The 26,737-nt window shown below is 38.5% G+C and overlaps 1 protein-coding gene across 4 annotated transcripts in view; it reads right to left on the bottom strand.

Moving 5' to 3' along the window:
- The window catches only part of ppp2r5eb (protein phosphatase 2, regulatory subunit B', epsilon isoform b), a 125,767-nt gene that overhangs the window by 52,466 nt on the left and 46,564 nt on the right, over positions 1-26,737 (bottom strand). For all 4 annotated transcript variants that reach the window (XM_051919966.1, XM_028821142.2, XM_028821140.2 and 1 more), the window contains exon 3: positions 4,065-4,261. In XM_051919966.1, coding sequence (XP_051775926.1) covers positions 4,065-4,261 — 197 coding nt within the window. The remainder of the gene's footprint in view (positions 1-4,064; positions 4,262-26,737) is intronic.

Here is a 26,737-nt window from a genome sequence, read left to right on the forward strand (position 1 = left end):
GTATGTATTGTGATCGTGACTGAGAGAATAAAAGTGGAAAAAATAAACCCTAACTTTTAAAAGTATTATAAATGTGCACCGGCTGTTACAGATGCAAACCAAATGTATGTGTTTATTGTATAATATTAACAATAAGAGCAGCTCACTACTGAAAATATAGTAAATATAAGGTAAATATAGGATGCAGTCAGGATCGAACCGGGGACTGTTGATTACAAGTCAACAATTCTTACCACTATGCCATGGAAGCTGCTGTATCATTCTTGAACCTTTTGTAAAAGTGTTTATTTGATCTTTGGATTTCAGACTTCACACATTATATAGTTTATGCCTACATTTTGTCATTTATTACTAAAATATGAAAATTGTTTCTGTTTGAACAATGTGTTTACATAGATTATTGTAGAAATGGAACACACATGAAATGCATGTGTTCCAAATAATGATCTATTATTTCCACTCTAAAACTCCAGCACTTCACTCCCAGATAATCAAGGCATGAGCTGGGAGAACTTTGTACATGTTCTGCGGTGTTGGGGGTATGGAATAGCAGGCTGCTTGTCTTTATTGGCACATTTACAGGATAAAAGACGCTGACGGAGAGGTGCGAAGGGATTTAAGGTGGGCCGGATTTATGAGTTTTTTTGCAGGCTTTGGTAATTCTAGTGTTAAAGGCATTGCCACTGTGTAAAATGTGTTTATGGCCTATTCATATAAAATTTGGATACAAGTGCCTAGCTTAAATAGTGTATTTATGACCTAACTCTTGCTCTCAAACATCTAACATGTTTTCTTTTTCCTTTGTTTGCCTCTTGCAGGTGCCATGATATTTGACCACACATGTAACTTGAAACTCCCTGCTTTCCACTTTATGTTTCTTGCTAGTTACAGTGCTGAATTAATCTAAATGCAAGTCTCTCTGCACTGGCAGTTAAAAGTAAAGGAGTCTGTAACCTCACTAAAATGTAATGTGTTTATTTCACTTGAAGAATGACAGACTAGACTGAGGTCAACATACTAAGCCCAAAAATTTCTCCCCCTATACCAGATTACTTTATTGGGCATGTGGGGTCCCGTTTCACATTGTGCTCCAGTGTGCACTAGCTCTCTCTTTCTGTCTCATCATATTTACGGAATTTTAAATGCAGAAAAAGCTGAGCATGGAACTCAATACACAAATCATAAAGAACTATAAATTCCATCAAAACAATATGGCCTTCACTTCGTTTTTTTGGGGCTCTGTTTTATATTTATGCAAAGGTTTATTTATTTATTTTTTTAAGAATACATAATTTGAAAAATAACATAAGGTTTAAATAAACATTTCCATATTAAAATACGTGAAGTCAGTCTCTGTGCCATCGTTTGCATTACATTTTATTGGTTTACTTCAAAGTTTGGAATACACGTTGCAGGTTTCCTTGAATGCTTAGCTTAAGAAATTGTTGTAATGGATTTGTTTCTCTCTTTGGGCACTGACTTTTATTTCAGTTGAATTAACAATACACAGAAAGTGCCCAAAGGGCTCTTACCAAAGTAATGTGGAAACCTTGCATTCAGACTTCCTTATATTGTTTCCAATGAAAAAACTGCAAATCACCATCTCATCAGTAAAACTCTTATCCTAAGCTACAGCAAGACAACTCCTTCTGTAGTGTGCAAGTTGTTGCAAAGCACAGGAACAAAGTTAGTCTAAAACAGCAGAGACACACTGTATCTTTGCATGCTTGCTGGCATCATACCACAACGTGGGTCTTTGTCACTTTAGCAGGAAGTTCATTAACTTTACAGAAACAATTTACTTGTGAAAGAGATGTCTTCAGAAACCTGAAGATATCTGGCAGATAAGCACAAAATAGGATCACTATTCATGAGGCGGCTTTTAAACATTTGAACAGATGGGAAATTTTCAGACAGAGAAGCATATGTACCACATGAGAAGCTCCGCTTGCAGTTAATATTCACAATATGCACATTAAGTGAAACTAGCTGGTTTTAATGCTTGAACATATTTATTAATTGCTTGTGGCGAGTGGCTGGGGGGGGGTACCCAGTCGGGACGCCCAGGAGGAACGGAGGAGGACTTACGCCTCCTCCAGACCATGAGGAGGCAACCGCCCTGGTGGCTTTGGGGACTACGGGAACAGAGCTTAGAAGCTCAACCCTATAGGGGGCCGTGGTCACCGCCAGGGGGCACCCCAGTGCCTGTGGAGCCTTGGCTCTCAGCACTTCTGCCACACCCGGAGATGACCAGGGACACCCGGAAGCTTCTGGGTGCGCAGTCTGTACTTCTGCCACACCAGGAAGGGGTGGCGGAAGCTCATCAGGAAGCACCTGGAGCACACCCGGGTGTGTATAAAAGGGGCCGCCTCCCTCCATTCGATGGCTGGAGTCAGGTGGAAGTGGACAGAGCTCGGAGGAGAGGAGTGGAGGTGGTCCGAAGACAGAGAAAGGTATTGTGAAGAGGCCTGGACTTTGGGGTGATTGGTACTGCGGCACTGGGGTGTGCTCACTTATTGTGTAAATAGTTTGTAAATAAACGTGTGTGGGTTGAACCAACGATGTCTACCCGTCTATGTCCGGGCTGTTCCCCACAGCTTTATTTATTTGTTTTTTATTTATAATTACTATGACTACAACTAGCTACCAGGTGAGCAAATGTCCAGGGGTAAAAGGCAAGAAGAGGAGCTGTAATTGTTTTTGCCATATTCAGCCTTAAATGTTAATACAGTAATGAAAGTTTGTGACAGAGAAGCTTCACAATTACTAAAATGTTTCCTGAATGTATCCCATTAGAAAATTCAACTGGTAACATTGAACTTGCACTAAATGCAATGCAATAGTAGTTCAAAGCCTATTATTAGACATAAGTGTGTAATGATCTTACACTAGGAATTATACAGAAAGTAATGTCTTAAAAGATAATTTTTGAAAGCTTCAGTTTCTGTAAGTACATATTAATAATGCAACATATTTACTACACTTTCATGTGGAGTATTTTACATTTTGTAATAAATCAGAAGGTAAAGGGCACAATTTATACATAATGGAAATATTGCTCCAAGAGTAAAAATACAAAACTTTCTTTACTCTCGTATTGTTCACATTGGAATTTTGACATTATCTACACTGGCAAAAAATAAAATAGCCTGGACTTGTCCATTAGCACCTTTTTGATTATGCAAATATTGTGCAGCACAATAAAATTATATCAATTTTCTCTTCTCAATCTTATACATTTATATATGCAAAATGTAAAAATACATTTTATGCATATTTGGTGTGCTATGTAAGCCATCTGCTTATCAATGAAAGCATCATTTATAAGTTATGTGCATTCTGGTTATCCTTTGTCACCATATGAATTATTAACATGGACACTGCATACTTCGGCATGTACTGATTGTTACAAATGGCTCTTTAGTTGATGTTGGTCTTATGAGCGTAACTTGTGATGACTCATTCTCTCTCGCACTTATTCGGATTCAATTAAAAGGAGGTTGGACAGAATGAGAAAACTAATGAAAATATTGTATTTAAGCCCTAAAATACTTTTCTGAATAATACATCTTGAGCAACTTTGCTTGAAAAGATGATAGCATATTCCAAATCAGAAATCACAATATCACAATAAGATATGATGAAAAAGGTTTTTACCCATGTCCTGATACAAATAATTCTGTAAACTACAGAAATGAGCAGTTTTGGTACTTTTTCATATCTCTCTATTATATAAAAAAAATCTTGGGTAGAGAAGTGATTTTTTCGGAGACTCTTAACATCCTGCAAGACAAGGAGGACAGCTGCTGTACAGGCTTTTAAGTGTTCGAAGCACAGCGCAACATGCAGATCACGCAGAACGGTACAAGCAGCAGCAGTAGCAAGCCAGCTGATCGAGCATAGAGGGGGCAAAGCCCCCTAGTCCTAGTGAATAAATTGATTAATACACTACATTTACATTCTTGTGCAGTTTCACAAACAATTCTGCAGATGTTCTGATGAGTCAGCAAAAAGAGGGACGAATAAAAGAAATATCAAAATAAGTTTACAAGTTTGTCACTTACCGTTCTCACTACTTCAGGATATGCTTGCTCTGTTAAATAGCCTCTGCTCACTGTGACATAGTCAACAAGCTCATTGAGAGTGGAGCGCTTATACTCTTTCATCTTGAGATCTGACAATGTGTCCATGAAGTCAAACACTATGCAGCACTGCTGTAATTTCTTAAGGAACAGTTCTGCCTGTTCTGCAGCTGGAACGTCTTTAAAAGGAAAACAAACACTTTGTTAGAAATTGTATTTGCCACATCTTAAATAAAATATGGTATAGAGAACACAATAAATGAATAGGAAATTGCCTCTCAGGTTCACATTGGGTGGGTCAGTATATAACAAAGAAAGTGGCAGGGCACGTTATAGTTTGATAAATTCCATGTTGAGCCTAAATACAAAGGTGATTGTATAAAGCAAACACAGCCCATTGAAGGCACTCAAAAATAAATATCATCAAGAAGCTTCACTTCACAATTACACATAGCAGAAAGTCAGACTGGAATAAACTGACATTATCTCACTAATTTTAAGTACCAAATGCTATTGCAATGATGTGAATGAAGTATACCAGCACTACAGTATATTTATGAATACATTTCAAATTTTACAATGATATTCACAAGAATTATAGGTAATCTGACATACACAACAGCCTCTACCAACACTACAACTAAATGCAATGTCACAATATGTGGCATCTAGTTGGAGGGTATGTTTGACTTGACAAATGCAGTCACTGAACTCAGTGCTGGGTCATGTCAATTTACATGACTGAAAATCGCTTACTACGTCAAATTTGATACTACATGCTGACCTTCCAGCACAGCTGTGCTCACCCCCTTTTTTGATAACCAGTAACAAGTTGCGAAGGGTTAACAGGTATGCAAGTTCAGTCATAATCACAGCCCTTTATTCTTTTTTCCATTCTGCCGTGATCTGTAAAACACACAACATCACGACAAACAAGCTTTACTACTGTTTGTGAGATCCAAAACACTCTTTCTTCTTCCTTATTCCTAATTGCTGCATTATATGCACTGTACTTCCAGATTGGTATTCATTTTTTGTCAGCTTCATGCAGACACAGCCCGCTCCTACAACTAAAGACAAAAATCAAAGCCTTTTTAATTTTAACATAGCAAGTCTCTGAGCATGTGACATTACAACTCTGGATTCAGAGGAGCACACACACTAACTGCCTCCAACTTGCTTAGATTATGGTTATGATAGTTACAATAGAAAATTGCTAGAAACATTGCCTAATGTGACATGGCCTTAAATAGAACACTTTTTTTAGTATAGCAAATCAATAATCTAAGAAGAATGCTTGGGTGTGATATTTAGAAGTTGGACCTTTTTATATTTTATTGATTTTAAAGGTTGCATTACAACACAAATCACAAATCAAATCAGAAAAAAACATAGTACAGTTTAAATTCATATACAGTACATCTAAAGAGCAGAGAAACATTTTATATGAAATATTCTCTCAAAGATACTGATATACTGAAAAAGGTTAGTAATTGTTCTGCATGATTACTTAACTAATCCTCGTAAGGTAAATTTACTTTTCCTTTTAATTTTATGTTAAACATGCTGACATTTTCCCCTTGTGTTTATGTAGACTGGCTAGGACTTTACTCTTCTAGATCAGTAAGGTAAGATGGCGTGCTAGCAGTGGACTGTAAACAACATTCATTTACCATTAGCAGTAATTTGCTGCATTAAAAGTAAGGATAATTCTGAAATGTAAACCTGATTAATATGTAAAGATTGTTTTTCCAAAAAGGTTGGAGCGCAGCACATTCCCAAAAAGTGACCCACTGAAGTGTGTGACTGACATCATCAGTTACAATTAAGAGTCTTGAATGGGACAAATTTTTGGATGGCCCGAGTTTAAAAAAGTGCAAGGTACTATTTTAAGTTGAATTGGACAATGTACAGATGGTGATGGAAATAAGCCATACTTAATATTGTTTAATAAAATGTTCTAACTCACTATAATGAACTGTAAATGTATAATTATATGAAATAAATCACTTCAGCAATACTAAAAAGACTGATTAATAACATGTTATATTGCAAATGTTCAAAACAATCCACAATAAAAACCAAGACTGATTAATTACCACTGAACTTCCCAAACAAGTCGTAGATAACTGGTCAAGCAATGCATAATTTTACCTGTTGAAATCTTTGATACCTTGCATATTTTCAGTGATAATAGTGCAGACAACTAAGTATTGATTTAAACTCTGCATCTTTATTGATTTGAAAGACTTGCTGGCAATGTTTTAAAAAAAATTAATTCAGATTAACATGGGCATTAGCCCGAAAATAGAACACAGTTTTGTAATGTAATGAGACTGCATGACAGTGGCTTTAAAATTATTAAATAGTTGTGTAATCATTGTTAACTCCAAGTGAAGAGATGCCTTTAAGTTTGGGATGTATGCTGCACAGAAAAAAAACAGAAGACAAAGGGAAGAAAATTTTCAGTATCACTCAGAGAAGGTGAAGAAACATTAACAACCCATACATTTAGGCTTGAAAGGACTTATCCCTTATCATCCATAGTTTTACAGAAAGTATCTTTAAAACACACTCTTTAATAAATTTCCTACTTTTTACTATTGCTCATTTTACTATGTTTTATTAAGTTTGCTTTATTGCAATAGCGAGTTTATATTATTTACTCCGGCCAAGGTATAGTGTTAAAAGCACCTAGTATGAGTGATTGCCATAATTCCACATGAGTCAGAAACTAGATGGAATGCCTTTTCAAAGTAGCTATGCATGCCTGGCAAAAAGTATACAGTAGTGTAGCTATCTACAAAAATATATTTTGCAATAAAACAAAAACAACTGTGGTATTACCTTCCAAAATGAATACATAACTCTTCTGAATCTGAAACAAAGGAAGAGCATATGGTTTCCAAAATGCCAGAACAATGCCATTAAATTTTAAGAGACTCACTAGGTTGTACCTCTGCATTTAGAAACAGAACATCGACATTGTCTAGTTTATGGTGGAAGACTAGACCTCTTTTATATGCCTGAGAAAATAAAATGATTTGGGGCTGTTCATTTCTCACCTATGTTCTACTAACAGACAGGAAGACAAGAAAAATTACAATTTTCACAGGTCAATCTCCCAGGTTTTAAGCAGACTTGAATATAGGAGTATTAGACTATCTGATGGTTGCTAATGTTTTCACATGCCTTTTTTTTAAAATCCTGAATTTTAAGAGTATTAAAACATATTTGGAAAATACTTAGAGGAGTGTGTATATAATTAACAGACAAAAAAATTAAATATGATTATTCTATTTATGGGCCTGTGACCTATAATGGCTATGGGACATGCTACTTATGTGGTTTAGTTCTCACTGAGAAGGTAGGGGTGGGCGGTACAGTAATCCCTCGCTATATCGCGTTTCGCGGCTTCACTCCATCGCGGATTTTATATGTAAGCATATTTAAATATATATCGCGGATTTTTCGCTGCTTCGCGGGTTTCTGCGGACAATGGGTCTTTTAATTTCTAGCACATGCTTCCTCAGTTGGTTTGCCCAGTTGATTTCATACAAGGGACGCTATTGGCAGATGGCTGAGAAGCTACCCAGCTTACTTTTCTCTTTCTCTTGAGGTGACTTTCTCTGATCCTGACGTAGGGGGATTGAGCAGGGGGGCTGTTCGCACACCTAGACGATACAGACGCTTGTCTAAAAATGCTGAAAGATTATCCTCACGTTGCTATCTTTTGTGCAGCTGCTTCCTGAAACGACATGCTGCACATTGCTTCGCATACTTAAAAGCTCGAAGGGCACGTATTGATTTGTGCTTGAAAAACAAACTGTCTCTCTCTATTTCTCTCTCTCTCTTTGTCTGCTCCTGACGGAGGGGGTGTGAGCTGCCGCCTTCAACAGCTTTGTGCCGGTGGTGCTTCGCATACTTAAGCCAAACAGCCCTATTGATTTGTTTGCTTTTCTCTATCTCTGTGACAGTCACTGCTCCTGATGGGCACTCCTTTGAAGAGGAAGATATGTTTGCATTCTTTTAATTGTGAGACGGAACTGTCATCTCTGTCTTGTCATGGAGCACAGTTTAAACTTTTGAAAAAGAGACAAATGTTTGTTTGCAGTGTTTGAATAACGTTCCTGTTTCTCTACAACCTCCTGTGTTTCTGCGCAAATCTGTGACCCAAGCATGACAATATAAAAATAACCATATAAACATATGGTTTCTACTTCGCGGATTTTCTTATTTCGCGGGTGGCTCTGGAACGCAACCCCCGCAATGGAGGAGGGATTACTGTATGACCAAAATTCTATATCACGGTATTTTTCTAAATTGTCAAGAGTATTGTAGACTGTACAAAAAAAACATTTTAATGTGCACACAAGTATTAATACAGTTTTGCATTGCCACATAAAGTGATAGTTTTCAAGGGGGTGGCACTAATGGAGAAGGTATCACATTGCATGACAGATGCAGTCAAAATATAGAACCTTTTTATTGAACAAACTTTGCAAAAACAAACTATAATTTTGACAACATATTTTCAACCATACAAAGAGGCATTTAGACTTAGTAAAGTATCCAGAAGTGCTTGTCAAAAATTGTATTGCACCGAATGTGTCTTAGAAAAGGAATAAATAGTAAATATTTTTTGTAAACCAACTACACTTTGTTAATGTTAACAATCTCTGTCCACTGACACGTTAAAGTGACTTTTTAAACAACTTTATCATCATTAAACTGCATAATATTTAAACTAATAAATAATAACAATAAAATAAATAATAGTATTATTACTGATAGTTGCACTATTACTTCAAGACTTCAAGCCCAGGTGCATTGCACAGTATTCACCAAATTAAAATAAAATAAAACAAGTGCAACTTGGTGATGACATCTTTACCAACTGAACCATCATTTAGGCAAACTGCATTAATATGGACCTTGCTTCAAGCTAAGCTATACTGGGAAGAAAAAAACAAACTATATGTCGAGAACAAAGTCAACATTTCCACTTTATTCTCGCCGTTTATGTCGAGATTAAAGTCGACATTTCCACTTTATTCTCATAGTTTACTTCATAATTAAAGTAGAATGTCGTAAACTAAACTTCATCCTAAAATCAATGTTTAATTTACTAGATTTTCTCAAACCCCGTCACAAGTTAATGCAGCACATCAAATACTTTGTGTTAAGTGTTCCCCGACCCAGTCGTTAATCATTACGCTTTTTCTTTCTCCACATTACCAATCATCACACGATAAACGTCTTTGTGAAATTAAAACTAGTTATTAACTTAGCTGACGGAGTGTTCAGAACTTTAAAAATATCTTCGTTATACATCGCAGGATGAATACAAGCAAAACATACACTAGCAAGTACAAAAACAAATACAACTTGGCTTGCAGTATTATTCAGTAGTATAGAAACAGTATTTACACATCTGACCTTTTAAAACTAAAGCATCTCCAGGCGACGAACGTGACTCCTTTTTTTCGGCAAAAGTTCTTCTGTTCATCATGTTCTACTTTACTTTTAGATCAGTTTTGCTCTCTGTCCATTTTCACCGCGCGGCATACCTATGCTACCGCCCGCTATTTGGTGGTGTAGCAGTGAAAAAGAGCCCTAGTGCAACAAATCTGTGTTTAACGGTGTAGCAGTGAAAAAGGTCCCCACTTGAACAGTTTCCCGCTGCGCCACGTTCCGAACGTCATTTAGGCAATTTAAACCGGTGTTGCGGTATAAGAAAAATCCATATCATAAAAAAAATAAACGGTTTTCGGTATGAACCGGTATACCGCCCAGCACTATGAGAAGGATTTCATATTCATAGGAATGTGATGATAGCCCTGCAGTATTATTGTCTGTGGGTAGGTAGGTTTAGTGCAGGAACCACAACTGTTGATGTACTAAGGTTAATATAGCAAAAAATGTTTTCAAAACCATAATAACCACCACTACATATTACAGAGATGGCACTGAGATATTTTTAACTTTCTAGTCTAATGTTTGTTTAATTTCTTCAGTGACTTAAAATATTAAAAAAATGTTATATTACTAAGTGGAAATTCAGAAGCCAGTCTTTGGACACATTTCAAATTGAAGATCTTCAATAAAGGATTACTCAACATGTACACATTTTAGCTTTAAATTTTGATACTAACTGGTTTTTAGTTGTCGTGTTACCGCACCAAATCCTGCTTTTTCCAGCTAAGAAAAAACAGACTTTTTTGCACTATGCAAGGTAAAAAAAACCACTAACTCATACTTTCAATATGCTACCGTTAACATCTATTTTAATCATTCTATTTAAAATGCATAGTTAAATCAAAATAATGCTGTGAGGATTGGTACTAAAACTTATGCAAGAAATATGAGTACATATATTGTCTGTTCATAACTTACCACAACATTTGCTTCCACTTATTTTTGGGTTTATTTCAAAACCTTTTTTGAACATATAATGTTGTAAGTGGCTTTTCTCCTCCTTTATTTAACAGGACTGATTAATTAGTATTATGTATTCAAGGAAAATGTATTGCAATTACCAGACACCGAACTTCAAAAAAGCTCACAGGCTGCCAAAAAGTAGTATTACTTGCTTGCTTCTCTAAGAGATATCGCATCAGTCTCAGCTTTTAAGTCAAGGCCAAAGAACCATAACTTGATCAAAGAGAATCCATGTTTGAGATGACTGTACAGCTGATCCTGACAAAAATAAACATATGGGAGTTATCTGTCTAAACTATTCTTGTGGCAATTGTAACTGACAGTTATTAATATTTCTTAGGGCTGGGCGTTTAATCGAAAAGTAATCGAAATCGACAATCAGAACCTATAATCGATCAAATTTTTCCAGGTCGATTATTTCGATTACTTTCCCTTTAAAAACACTACCGCGTGTGGAGTCACGTGACCCCGCTCTGTTACGTTATTCCGCCGATATGTCGAGCATGGAGAGCTTAAACACTGACACAACTGAGCAACAAGAGCAGCTTGTACCAAAGAAAAACGCAGTCTCCGTCATTTGGACACATATTGGCTTCAGTAAGGATGACATCGAACAAAATGAAGTCAGATGTAGACACTGTAGAAAAACAGTTTCGATGCCCAAAGGTAACACCAATTTGTTTCAACACTTGAAGCACAATCACGTTACTGAATATGAACAGTGCATGGCTCAAAAAAAACAAAAAGAGACTGACAAGCGCCCAGCAACAAGTGCCTCCGCAAAGCAGATGTCGATAACACAAGCGTTCACAAATACCACACAGTATGAGAAGAGTTCAAGAAGATGGAAAGAAATAACTGACGCTATTTGTTATTACATCGCAAAGGATAGGACTCCCTTGGCTACAGTGGAGCAAAGTGGGTTTAAACACCTCGTTAAAACTCTCGACAGAAGATACAAACCTCCTATGAAGAAAAACAATTTTGGACGGCGTTTTCCCTTGCCCGGACGCGGGTCACCGGGGCCCCACTCTGGAGCCAGGCCTGGAGGTGGGGCTCGATGGCGAGCGCCTGGTGGCCGGGCCTGCACCCATGGGGCTCGGCCGGGCACAGCCCGAAGAGGCAACGTGGGTCCCCCTTCCCATGGGCTCACCACCTATGGGAGGGGCCAAGGAGGTCGGGTGCAGTGTGAGTTGGGTGGTGGCCGAAGGCGGGGACCTTGGCGGTCCGATCCTCGGCTACAGAAACTGGCTCTTGGGACGTGGAATGTCACCTCTCTGAAGGGGAAGGAGCCTGAGCTAGTGCGCGAAGTTGAGAGGTTCCGGCTAGATATAGTCGGACTCACCTCGACGCACAGCTTGGACTCTGGAACCAATCTCCTTGAGAGGGGCTGGACTCTCTACCACTCTGGAGTTGCCCCCGGTGAGAGGCGCCGAGCAGGTGTGGGTATACTTATTGCCCCCCAACTTGGAGCCTGTACATTGGGGTTTACCCCGGTGGACGAGAGGGTAGCCTCCCTTCGCCTTCGGGTGGGGGGACGGGTCCTAACTGTTGTTTGTGCGTATGCACCGAACAGCAGTTCGGAGTACCCACCCTTTTTGGAGTCCCTGGAGGGGGTGCTAGAGGGCATACCTTCTGGGGACTCCCTCGTTCTGCTGGGAGACTTCAATGCTCACGTGGGCAATGACAGTGAGACCTGGAAGGGCGTGATTGGGAGGAATGGCCCCCCTGATCTGAACCCGAGCGGTGTTTTGTTATTGGACTTCTGTGCTCGTCACGGATTGTCCATAACGAACACCATGTTCAAGCATAGGGGTGTTCATATGTGCACTTGGCACCAGGACACCCTAGGCCTCAGTTCGATGATCGACTTTGTGGTCGTGTCGTCGGACTTGCGGCCACATGTCTTGGACACTCGGGTGAAGAGAGGGGCGGAGCTGTCAACTGATCACCACCTGGTGGTGAGTTGGCTTCGATGGTGGGGGAGGATGCCGGTCAGGCGTGGTAGGCCCAAACGTGTTGTGAGGGTCTGCTGGGAACGTCTGGCAGAGCCCCCTGTCAGAAGTAGCTTCAACTCCCACCTCCGGCAGAACTTCGACCACATCCCGAGGGAGGTGGGGGACATTGAGTCCGAATGGGCCATGTTCCGTGCCTCTATTGTTGAGGCAGCTGACCGGAGCTGTGGCCGTAAGGTGGTCGGTGCCTGTCGTGGCGGCAATCCCCGAACCCGCTGGTGGACACCGGCGGTGAAGGATGCCGTCAAGCTGAAGAAGGAGTCCTACAGGACCCTTTTGTCCTGTGGGACCCCGGAGGCAGCTGATAGGTACCGGCAGGCCAAGCGGAATGCGGCTTTGGTGGTTGCTGAGGCAAAAACTCGGGCGTGGGAGGAGTTTGGGGAGGCCATGGAGAATGACTTTCGGACGGCTTCGAGGAGATTCTGGTCCACCATCCGGCGTCTCAGGAAGGGGAAGCAGTGCAGTGTCAACACTGTATATGGTGGGGATGGTGCGCTGCTGACCTCGACTCGGGACGTTGTGGGTCGGTGGGGGGAATACTTCGAAGACCTCCTCAATCCCATTAACATGCCTTCCAATGAGGAAGCAGAGCCTGGGGACTCAGAGGTGGGCTCCCCCATCTCTGGGACTGAGGTCACCGAGGTGGTCAAAAAACTCCTTGGTGGCAGGGCCCCGGGGGTGGATGAGATACGCCCGGAGTTCCTCAAGGCTCTGGATGTTGTAGGACTGTCTTGGCTGACACGCCTCTGCAACATCGCATGGACATCAGGGACAGTGCCTCTGGATTGGCAGACCGGGGTGGTGGTCCCCCTCTTTAAGAAGGGGGATCGGAGGGTGTGTTCCAACTACAGAGGGATCACACTCCTCAGCCTCCCTGGAAAAGTCTATTCAGGGGTCCTGGAGAGGAGGGTCCGTCGGATAGTCGAGCCTCGGATTCAGGAGGAACAGTGTGGTTTTCGTCCTGGTCGCGGAACAGTGGACCAGCTCTATACCCTTAGCAGGGTCCTGGAGGGTGCATGGGAGTTTGCCCAACCAGTCTACATGTGTTTTGTGGACTTAGAAAAGGCATTCGACCGTGTCCCTCGGGGAATCCTGTGGGGGGTACTCCGAGAGTATGGGGTACCGGCCCCCCTGATAAGGGCTGTTCAGTCCCTGTACGATCGGTGCCAGAGCTTGGTCCGCATTGCCGGCAGTAAGTCGAACCCGTTTCCAGTGAGAGTTGGACTCCGCCAGGGCTGCCCTTTGTCACCGATTCTGTTCATAACTTTTATGGACAGAATTTCTAGGCGCAGCCAGGGTGTTGAGGGGGTCCGGTTTGGTGGGCTCAGGATTGGGTCACTGCTTTTTGCAGATGATGTTGTCCTGTTTGCTTCATCAGGCCGTGATCTTCAGCTCTCTCTGGATCGGTTCGCAGCCGAGTGTGAAGCGGCTGGGATGAGAATCAGCACCTCCAAATCCGAGACCATGGTCCTCAGCCGGAAAAGGGTGGAGTGCCCTCTCAGGGTTGGTAGCGAGATCCTGCCCCAAGTGGAGGAGTTCAAGTATCTCGGGGTCTTGTTGACGAGTGAGGGAAGAATGGAGCGTGAGATCGACAGGCGGATCGGTGCGGCATCCGCAGTAATGCGGGCATTGCATCGGTCTGTCGTGGTGAAAAAGGAGCTGAGCCGCAAGGCGAAGCTCTCAATTTACCAGTCGATCTATGTTCCTACCCTCACCTATGGTCATGAGCTATGGGTAGTGACCGAAAGAACGAGATCGCGAATACAAGCGGCTGAAATGAGTTTCCTCCGCAGGGTGTCTGGGCTTTCCCTTAAAGATAGGGTGAGAAGCTCAGTCATCCGGGAGGGGCTCAGAGTAGAGCCGCTGCTCCTCCGCATCGAGAGGAGTCAGATGAGGTGGCTCGGGCATCTGATCAGGATGCCTCCTGGACGCCTCCCTGGTGAGGTGTTCCGGGCACGTCCAACCGGGAGGAGGCCCCGGGGAAGACCCAGGACACGCTGGAGGGACTATGTCTCTCGACTGGCCTGGGAACGCCTTGGGATTCTCCCGGAAGAGCTAGAAGAAGTGGCCGGGGAGAGGGAAGTCTGGGCATCTCTGCTCAAGCTGCTGCCCCCGCGACCTGACCTCGGATAAGCGGGAGACAATGGATGGATGGATGGAAGAAGATACACTGTGCCATCGCGATCACATTTTTCTAAAACTGCGCTGCCAGACATGTACAAGACATGTTGTAAAAATGTAGCTGCTGAACTGAAAAATGTTCAACACTTTGCAGCCACATCTGATCTCTGGTCAAGTAGGACGATGGACCCATTCTTGAGCCTTACTTTGCACTACATTGACGACGATTGGAAGCTGCGCCAGAGATGCCTTGAGACGGTATATTTTCCAGCCGATCACACAGCAGATATGATTGCGCAAGGTCTGAAAGATATGCTTTCTGAATGGGACTTCGCGGAAGAAAAACTTTCAGCCATTACGACAGACAACGGTGCTAATGTTGTCAAAGCTGCTGCGCTTAATGGATGGTTACGGCAGCAGTGTTTTGGACACCGACTACACCTTGCAATTGGTAAGTACACGTCAGCTTAATTAAATATAATAGCATTGGGATGTTATCAAATTGGGCATATCTGGCGTTTACTATATTCTGGCTACGCTAAATTTGTTCATAAAGCACCTTTATAAATGTTACAATATGCTTGATATTACAGTGTTACAATGTTAAGTTCACATTACAATGTAACAGAACACTACATCATTAAAGTAAAAATCATTGTGTTGTAAAAATGTGTTGTTAATCTGATATTATTTAAGAAATACAAGAGGCTCATTAATTTTGGTACTGTTAAAGCTTCAGGTATAAATAAAATATTGTCAATAACAATAAAAAAAATTATTAATTTTGTGTGTTTCAGAAAATGGATTGAAAGATCAACGTGTGACACGTGCAGTGAGGGTGTGCAAAAACATAGTCAGTGCTTTTTCCTATAGCTGGAAAAAAAAGAAGGCATTAATGAAGGTGCAACAAGAACTGAACCTGCCACAACACAAGCTAAAAACAGCATGCGTTACCAGATGGGGATCGATGCAAATGATGATTGCAAGAGTCCTCGAACAAAGGAAAGCTATTACACAGGTCCTTTCTGAAGACAAAAAATCCAGGCACCTTGTTCCATCGTGGGCTGACCTGGATGTCTTAGAGGCTGTCAGCAAGGCTCTTTCCCCCTTGATGGAGTTCACAGACGCCCTATCAGGGGAAGAGTATGTGACCATTTCATTTGTAAAGCCTGTACTGCACATCCTCAATTCACGACTGCTTGCTGAGGAGGAAGATGATGTGGAGCTGACTAAAACTATCAAAACCAGCATCCTCAGGTACCTTAAGGAGAAGTACTCAGATCCTATCACAGAAGAGCTACTGGACACAGCCAGTTTTGTTGATCCCAGATTTAAAGCTACCTACATTTCTGCTCACAATGTCCCCACCATTCAGGAGAAAGTGAAAACAGAGATGGAGAAGATGTCAGAAGCTGAAGTCTGCAGACAAAGTCAGATTACAGTGACTGAAGAACCAACAACTTCATCAGCAGTAGCAAAAAAGCAAAAGAGGTCATTAGGAAGCTTTTTTAAAGGGAGTGAGGCAACACCTTCAGCAAGTTCAGCTACACCCACTCTGTCACTTCAGCAATCGCTAGAAGCAGAGATGAGCAGCTATTTGGTGTCCCCCATGCTGGATAGTGAGGCAAATCCACTGGACTGGTGGAGGAAGCATCATGTACACTTTCCCACTCTAAGTAAGGTGGCAAAAAAGTATCTCTGCATACCAGCTACTAGCTCCCCATCAGAGCGGGTTTTCAGTTCAGGCGGAAACATTGTTACATGCCTCAGGTCCTGCCTGAAACCTGAAAAGGTTAACATGCTCATGTTTCTTAGTAAGAGCTTAGAGTAAATTCATGTTCATATAGTGACATGACAAGATCGCTAAGATCACCTCATGCAACAGTGTTTAGAGAGTTCTATTTTCATTACAACAATCTGTTGTTTACATTGATACATTGCACATTAAAATATTTGTTTACAGATGATGCAAGAAATGCACTGTTTAAAATATTATTTACAGGATATATGAGTTATTTTATTTAGAAGAGATACTGCTTATTTTCTACTTTTAATAAGAAAAACATTGAAAATAATTTATTTTGTTTCCAAAAGTGCAAGTTATTTATTTTTACTTTTTTATAAGAACAAAGTGACTGTTCGTTTTAGGCAATATGTGCTTTAATTTCAGTTGTTCAACATTGATGTTCAATAATTAATCAGATAGTAGATAGTGTGTTTCCTTCAATTATTTTAAAATCAAGTAATGCACCCTTCATTCAAAAATCTCTCACTTGTAATATGTGAGCATATTTACTGTACAAAACTTGTCAATGAACTATGAGGGCAAAAAAATAAAATAAATAAATAAATAAAATAATCGTTTATTAATCGTAATCGAGTTAAAATGTTCAATTAATCGAGATTTTGATTTTAGGCCAAATCGCCCAGCCCTAATATTTCTGCACCAAAAATAAGACGCCACAATAATTGGAAACATCCATGATCAATGATGACGGATTACTATAATTTTCTTTTGCAGTATCTGAGTTATGGATGTAGCATGCATCTTACAATACTGTAAGTGCCATATAAGAATAAACAAAACTGGTGATTATGAGAAATGCAATTGGGTTCTGTAGGTATAAACATCATTCTGATCTGAAACAGAAACCTTGGAAGCAGGAAAAGCATATTTGAAGCAGATTACTGTACTGTCTATGTGATATGTGTCATGTGTAAATAAAAGATATTAAAAAAGAAAATACTATATAATTAATGTCCTTTTATTTGTTGATAGTATGGAAAGATGTGAAGTTGTTGTCATGACATATTCTCTACTACTTTTCCTGATAAAGCCTATGATGTAAATAGGGTGACAAAGTCATACTATACTGGACTTTCTGAACCTCCGCAACAGCCTCCAAAAAAAGAGATGTAATGCATCAGTCATGTGTTCATCTACACCTGGAATTTCTTTCATTGGGTTATGCCTGTTAAAAATTCATGTCAAACAACAAGAGGGCACCTTCACTTCCAAACTACCTGAATTAGCTCTCAGTGAGGGGAAAGCAATATCTCTTCTCCAGCACAGCCAAGCTACCCTTCTATCTTGCAATGTGAACCCTAATTCACTAATTTCCAGAGAGGAAAGAAAACTTAAAAGCCATGAAGGAACACATATACAGTACACAGTGTTAAAAACATCCAGTGGCTCCTTTCAATCTTTCTACTTGGTAAGCTTTATTAATCTCTGAGGGGAATTTGTCTTTTCGTGTGACCTTTGGAGGTCAGGGCACAGGGTCAGCCTATTGTCATGAGCTGCTACACCCAATGTTTAAGATCACCTGAAAGATGAACTTGTGCTAAGATGCAACTGCAGCAAGGAAGGTGTTTTCCCAAAAACTGTTGCCAATCCACTGTGGGGTATGAAGAATTTACAGTTGTTAACTAGTGTGATTTGAAAGAGATAAAATGACACATAGGTAATGTGCAAATTTCATTAAAGATAGTTTTTCAAAAGATGGTATTTTGATGATACTATCTTCCTTTGGTAGATTCGACTTCAAGGGAGATGCTGATGAATAAGGCACATACTATCTACAGGACTAAAACCTAAAAACAAATACTGAAACAAATAATGAAAACTGGTTTAATTTTTGCTGTCCACATCCAAAAGTACAAGGTGATCTCTGCCTTAGGGGAACAGGAGAGAAAGACATTTTTCATTACGATAGGATAACAGATTTTTAATATATATTTAAGCTCTGTTTATAAATATTACTCATTATTTTAAATATCCTCAGGCTAGGGAAAGCCAGCACATACTAACAGAGAAGATACAGTAAATGCCAATAGGCAATAATCGGCAGACATTGATTTTTCTCAATAAAAGCCTACACATGAAACTGAGAAAACCTAACAATGCCACAAGTGCAATTCAAAACAACTTAGTATGCAAGGGGTTAAGCACATTAAGCACAAAAAAAACACGCCTCCACACTTCAAAATGCCTAGAAGGAAAAGTCATGAGAAGGAAACGGAACACACCTTCGTCATGCTGAGTATATCTTTTAATGCGTAAAACATGAATCACAATGCACAAGAGAGCATAAAGGCACCTCTGGGCAGTACTGATACTACACAAAAGAACTATGAATATTTTTTAATATCCAGTTTTCACTTATTTGTCAATTTCATTATGAAAATGAATTATCCTGAACAGAAAGAATCAAAATAAAACAGAACACATGGAAAAATTGATCATCATCTTTAAGGGCAGCTTTTAACTCAATATATAAATGCCTTGTAGATTAAAGAAATGATCAAGCCTTTTTATAGGCAAAAAGCTGGCACCAAAGGTGCAAGTCATTATCAAACAGCAGTAAAAAAAAAAAAAAAATAGTGTGTTACCTGCACTTAAATTAGAACATTAAACAAAGTTTCAATGCATTTACTAAGAAAAAAAAAGTTTCACCAGTAACACAATCCAGAATGACCTTTGTATTAACCAATTTAGGAATAAAAGCTTCAGTTATTTGTTAAGCACAGTGGAATATAATGCATGAGATGAACAGAATAATAAAATTATCTATATGGGCCTCCAGTTCACTGGAATATGTGTCAAAAGATACATACTACACAAATACTGCAAAATAATGAAGCTATGATGTTTCTGACTGACCTTAAGGCTAAAAGTAAATATGGAAATATAATTTAATCTATAAACAGGTTGGTAAGAGAAACAGGGAGTGATTACTAAGGGCTGAAAAAGCAAAATAATTCATTATACAATATTACTGTGATAGCAGTATTGTAATAGTGTGACACAACTATTTTTTTAGGTTTTGCAACATATGTTTTAATTCTGTGATACATGCAATGTGTTACCTTATTTGACTCAAGTTGAAATTGTATTCTTACAGGCAAACATGTCAATCTGTTGTACCTAATCAGAGAATCCTTGACCCAACCCACCCCACTTAATGATTCTAATAGTGAAAATGGTTTTCAAGTATCTCCACATTCGTCAGAGTAGGACAAGGAATATTTAGTTACAAAACATCACACACACACAATTTGGTAAAACTGTATAAACTGAGCCTTGGGCTAGTTGTTATGAGATGAGCCCTTTCTAGTAAGATTGTCAATCAATAGCGGACATTAAAATATCTCATGTTTAAAATACTGTTTAAATACACAAAACTGTGAATTTAAAATTATTGAGCATAAGTACGTTTCTATAAAGTTCATGTAGACCATTTATCTAATTTCTCAGGTTATTAAACTATCATAGACATGTTAAATTAGCCCAACACAATTCAACTCTTAAGTAATAATAAAAGACCAGCATTCATTTATCACAGAAAAAATTACTGTACTATTTGCATCACTTAGTTTCCTTATTTTTAAGAACACTTGCCTTTTTTCTGTTGCTTACTGAGCTTCTTTGTAGCTCTAGGATTCTCAATTAAGTATGAATAAACCGTCAAGCAGTCCTGTCTGCTGGAGTTAAAGAAATTGTCCTGATGTGCAAAGACGCTTGATTTTTAATACAACAAGACTTGCAAGCTTCATACTACATTCTTTATTTATGCAAAATTGTGAAGGCCAAAATGAATCCAAATTCAACCTAAACTGACATTGTAAATGTCTGCAGCAGTGGTAGCTTACATTTTGGCATATGTTAAACTGCATAAATGCAGTGTTGTTTAACTCTAAAACATGATGCATCACAAAAATAACCACTGCTACATAGATTCTTACTGTATTGGTCTAATACTCGAAGACCATGGATTAAAAGACCTTAAAAACATCCTATTTATTATCTAGGCACTTCCAAACTGAACATGGAAAAGAAAAAGGTTATTAGATTTAGCATTACCCATAATGAAGCACAAGGACCAGGTGAATAATAATAAAGATTTAAAAGAAATATTAAAAGTGTTTGTGGGAAAACAACGAAAATGAGCAGGAAGTAATTTTGGAAGATTTGTTGATCTCATCTACTGTACAGTACATCTAAAGCTATTTGCAAAAAAAAAAAAAAAATACTTCCATGGGTCTAGATATAGTCATTATAACACAGCAACAGAATATGAATCTAATTGGTCATGTTTATTAAGCAGTGGTGAGAAGAGAGAAGCTTGATGGGAAACACTTTGTTTAGAATTGTTTATGGATATACGCTGTAGAAATTTACAACATACAGTTCTGCAGGACTTGAATGACTAACACTAATAATGTCTTTAAGTACTACCATTTCTGAGCCATCAATGTTTAAAAATGCCAAGAGCTAACATAATAGTATTTACTTCATAATATGGGAAGTGTGTTAGTAATGTCACTGCATTACCGAATCACCACAAAGCAATCTTAAGACAAAAATGAATAAATGTCTCATCAAATTAGAGGCTGCTGAAATTCAGTGTTATGTCAAGATGAAAAAATTCTGACTATAATAAATGGCTACGAGTTTTTTTGAGAAGGTGTTCTAAGAGCTAAACACTATCAAGAAGCTGACTTATCAAAGTGCACAAATGACATAAAATAAATTCTTTATGAATTCTGAAACTTTAGGTTTTCAGCAGAATTCCTTTAGTGAATCCTCAAGGAATGTTTTAAGTTAAATAGTAATCACAAACATGAGGCCAAAGATGAACATTTGGGGAAAATGTGTTTAAGGAAGAATCTAGAATACATATCTTACAAAAAAACACATACAGGATTCAGAAAACAACTATTGACCCATGCAAATGAAGCAGAAACCTTGACAACTGATGAGAAGTACCCAGATGAGATATTAGTACAACTCAGCTACCCAAACATAGCTTGATGGACTGAATGGTCTCCAATACAGTGGAAAACTTCTCATGCATTAAATAATTATTTGTTATTTCTTAGTTGGTGGAGATTATTAAAAGCAAAAGAAAAATACAATTTTTTTTGTGCAATTGTTATAAACATTGGAATTAGTAAATCACCATTTATGACTGCAGATTTTATGCAGTAAACGTTGACACAAGAAATGGATGATGTATGCACTAGGCCAAAAGACGACTGTAGAACTTGTCTGTAAATGAAAACATATTTGTAAAAAGATTAAACATGCCTTTAATACTTGTAAGAAATAAATGATTACCAATTCCCCACTTCATCCAACTGAGAAACAGTGTGAATTATGGGTTTATGCAATAGGAGAGGTTTCTTTTAATACATTTTTTTTTTTTTTTTTTTAAAGTTAAAGGCATCGTCTTTACATTTACAAAAATCAGTGCAGGATTATCACGTGGTGTCATATTGTTTTGGATACTACATGGCACCATTCTTATTTGGTGTACAGTACAGCATTCTGTTCTTAAGGCACAGACATCACATAGCATTATTCTCATATTGGAAATGCACATAAAGGGACAAAAGAAGCAGATGATCCAAAAAAGCATTCTGATGAACTTACAGTATAACCTCTTTCCAATCACCTTCATCCCTCTCACTCACTGCTGTAATCTCCAAACAGTCTACATATTCATGGCACTTTTTACTTTCTTGCCTTCACTGAACATTTACTGTTTTGTTGTTCCTTTTTTTAAATATTATAGGTTTACAAAGTTTATTGGGAGTCAGACTAAAAACAAAATAACAAAATGCATCTTTAAAATGTGTTCAACTTCTAATACCCACTATTTACTACTGAAGTGACTGCACTCATTTTTTGGGATTTGGTGTTATTTAACAGAAAAAGTGCACAAATTTTGGGATTTAGGAACACATATTTTTCCCCATTGAAATAAAGGGTGAATGCATTTTTAAATTACACAACTTCACCTTATAGAAAGATTTCAGGAACTCATTACATTCATAAAGAGGAGGAGGCAATATTACCATTTACAGACATAATTTTTTTACATTTACTGTATTTTTGAAGTATAAGTGCAAGAATCAAACACTTTACTAGGACTCCATGCAAATGAAAAAGGTAACACTACAATATGGGGATGTACATCACAGGATTCTCCTCAACCTCGCCTCCAATGTTTAATATGGAACACTCCTCCATACTGAACATGAACAATTTGTCTGAAGAAAAAAATCTTAAAAAAATGACAAATCGTGATGTTAATGGTATACTCCCTAGTGCATTATATAGGAATGATCATGTAACTAATTTTTAACCTATATTTGAAGATAATTAAATTATTTTAATAAGAAGCTTTTAATCTCAATTATTGACTAACTGGATGTCCCTACTGTGGTGGGGTGGCACCCTGCCTGGGATTTGTTCTTGCCTTGCGCCCTGTGTTAGTCAGTCTTTCTCCAACCCGCTATATCCTGACTGGATTTCCCTAGTGGGCAAAGATAAATCTTTAGCATCGGCTTTAGTAATTATTGTAGAGAAAAATTAACACATCATTGAAAACATTGATGCACATCATTCATACGTTAATCCCATCAGTATTGCTTTAATGATTGGAAACGTCAAATGCTCACGTCAGATTTAAACCAACTTTAAGTCTTTTGATGGGATCTCTAACAAATATAGAGAGCTACTCTGTGCAACTGCTTTATAAATTAAATCATCAGAATGAGATGTAAAAAGCAATGCATGGTCAAGAAGGAAATACACAAGCACAGACTGCGATGCTCTTTGGATGCTTGCAGAATATAGGCTCCCATGTGTGTCCTGCGGTGGGTTGGCACCCTGCCCAGGATTGGTTCCTGCCTTGTGCCCTGTGTTGGCTAGGTTTGGCTCCAGCAGACCCCCGTGACCCTGTGTTCGGATTCAGCGGGTTGGAAAATGGATGGATGGATGGATATATGAAGGTGACAATCCACACACAATGGAAGGTGCAGCAAATAGCAGCAAAGAAAACATCTGGGTAAAGCAAACAGAGTATGATTTAAAGAACCAAAAATGGATGTGCAGGAGTGTCCCAAGATTGGAAAACAAAGGTGGTGATTACGGTGGCCCAGCGGCACCCACAGTAACGTTTTGATCCTTGTTCAGGCATTAGCCAAGTGATCAATATAGGAAGAGCATGTACATTCTTTAAGAAGTATTAGCGGCCATAATGCGGGTTATTTTGGTAGAAGAGCAGTATGCACTTGTCTACAACAAAACTTTACAAACAAGCATTGCTGTAAAAAGTTGCAGTTAACCCTCCACCCCGTACATAAAGCTGAGCTACAAGAATGCAAACCTAGACTACAAGGATTGCAAAGCTAGCAGCCCGGCAGGCTCATTTATGCATTAACAGTTTGTCCATCCCATCCAACTAACTGTATCTTAGGGTGACTGACTAAGGAAATAATTCAGCAGTCTTCCTACCAAGGTAATTTATTCTTTACTAAATGAAAAGTTTTGAGTGCAAGGAGTGCATACTTTTGCTTTGCTGCCTCAGAGGGCTTGGGTTTCAGTTTTTAATGTAGGCTAGAGTGCCCCACTCATTTTGCTGACCTGCAGTTAGTGGAGTTCAAATTGTTGTGAAATGGAGTGTGAGCCACACAAGTGTGTCATAATCTATCTAGTACAAGTGTAAGAGCCAATTTTAGAAAGTTAAAGTTTTGAGTTAAACTCATATTAATGTTTGCTTTATTTGAATAGAATATCATTTCTTCTATAGTCATAGACAATGGTAAAGTCTTTTTCTCCCTATAAGTTAGTAAGAGATAGAATCTTCTTGCTATAACTGAGAAACAGTGTGATATTAGGTTTAGTTGTGTTTAGAGCAGGTCCCAGTAAACAGGGACTTGAAAGACCCATTTTCAAGTTAGAAATGGGATAAGCATACAGTTTTCTGACCGTTTCGAAATGGTACAGAAATTATAAGTGATTAGTAACGATTTAAGATATAACAAAATTAAGCTTAGAACTAAACTTTTCTTATTTTAATTTTTCTATTTTTTTTTCTATTTTAATTGTCTTATTTTTGTGTGAACTGTTTTACTTTAAACTTAACTTTTAAAAACGAAGATATTGGTCTGTGGAATCATTTCTGCGCGTCAGGCTTTTGTTGAATCCCATTTTTTTGAGTTAGAGCTGCTGAACTTTGGAAACTTTGGGAAAACGCAGCTACAACAAGGTCTAGTCTTTTGCACATAACAGCAACAGTGCACCCTATCTTATTAATATGCATATCTGCAATAGAAATGGCATGCAAACATTTCAAACTGCAGGCCTCATTGACTCTACAAAACATTATATGCATACTGTACACTAGATTTGTCCTATTTAACATAAATTTGTAATTCCTGTAATAATTATATCCATCATAACAGACAGAAAACTCCAAAGAAGCAGATAACTAGTCAAAATGTCTGGCTTTTCATTAAGCTTTAACCATTAAGAAAGCTTGATAAAACTAATAAAGAAACTCAGAAATACTTGAATCTAATTTAAACCAACAATAAAATAGTAAACCCAATTCACAAGCAGTAACCCAAGCAAACACCCAAGCTAGATTTAGCCACTTCTTTCATCGAAACCACCACCAAGACTCTATGCAATTAATCGGGGACATTTGGAAGGAAAATGTTAATACCAAAGGGCAAACTTTTCCCAAATAGAAAACAGAGCAGAGTGCCATTAGTCCCACCAGGTAATGCCAAGTGTAACTAAAGCCGTGTTTAGTTTACACACAGATTTGTTATTTCTTACGAGCTGCAGTGCTTGAAAAGTGAAAAAAATTAAGATATAAATATATTAATACTTGTCAGAATATTCTCAGGTGGAAAAGAAAGATAAGCATACAGATAGTTCTTTGTTAACTTTTAGTAAAACAGGCAAATAGATAATGTTACTGTATGCGTCTCAAAGAACAAATTAGTTTATGTTCAAAATGGAAAATATGCTAAAGTGGCAGAAGGGAGATGAAATTCAGCATCTGTATGACACAGCATTTTACAGATAGACTAATGACTAATGTCCTTTTAAAATACACATATTTATCAAGTTTGATTTCACCTTTGTACTGAAAATTGCATGACCTTTTAGTTATAACAGCCAATGTCCAGAAATAAAAGGAGTAATAAAATAAAGATGAAACATAAGAGAAAAAATATTTTTTAACTCCTACACTTATTTTTATTTTTTGTCAGGAGATGACTATTCTGGAGGAAAATAACTACATTGCTCATTTGGTTTTACCTCCAACCAATTTCTTAATGTAAGGCTGGCCTCTGCCGTTATCTGAAATTCATGTTTGATTTGGAAGTATGCCACAAATCTGTCTTCTGTCTCAGAAAGTAGTAATGATGTTGGCTTCACAGGTTTAGAAAATTCAGAAAGATGCTTACTGATTAAATAACTTTTGGTGCACAAATCTGACAAGTGATTTACAGTTTGTGCTTCACCTTAGTCAACAAACTTTCTAGTATTGAGAGACTTAGCTTTATTTTTTTTTTCAAACTAGCAAATTATTAACGAATTAAAAAGACACAAGCAGCATCAACACCATTAAACAGTCAGCTGCATATACTGTAATGCCAAGGTAAACGTTTTTGCTCATTGTGAAGTAATGTTTTCAAAAATATATATTTACATGAGGAAACTTTAGCTTTATTATAAAATAGAACACAAATGGCAATCATTACAGTGACATAGCAAATACAGAATGTATACAACTTGAAGCACCAAATATATATATTAAACAACCCTACTTTGTGCTTTCACATTTTATTTCTTGTTAGAAATGTTTACTGAAAAGATTTATAATTTTGCTATTTAAAGCCTTTCAGGGCTCAAATGTAAATAAATTACTGACAAAGTATATCTAAGCATGTAAACTTAGTAACTGTATTACTGTAGTAGCAGTACCCTTGTAGCAGGCAGGACGCCCTTTTCCACCATATCACCCAGAATTCTTCAACGTAAGAACAAGATGGATAAATATTTCTTTGGGGTTTTGGCCCATGCGGACTCAAAAGCATCCTGTAGTTTATACAGATGTTTTTCAGCCACACTTTCATCCTAAAAGTTGTCTAACTAGAGTGAGATCTGGGTTTGCTGGGAACTAAGCAAACCACAGGAAAATACAAGTCATTGTCATATCCATGGAAGCATCCATTTGAAAAATAGTACAACGTTGCTACAAAGTCAGCTGG

Source organism: Erpetoichthys calabaricus, chromosome 16, assembly GCF_900747795.2.
Source record: "Erpetoichthys calabaricus chromosome 16, fErpCal1.3, whole genome shotgun sequence".
Classification (NCBI taxonomy): Eukaryota; Metazoa; Chordata; class Cladistia; order Polypteriformes; family Polypteridae; genus Erpetoichthys; species Erpetoichthys calabaricus.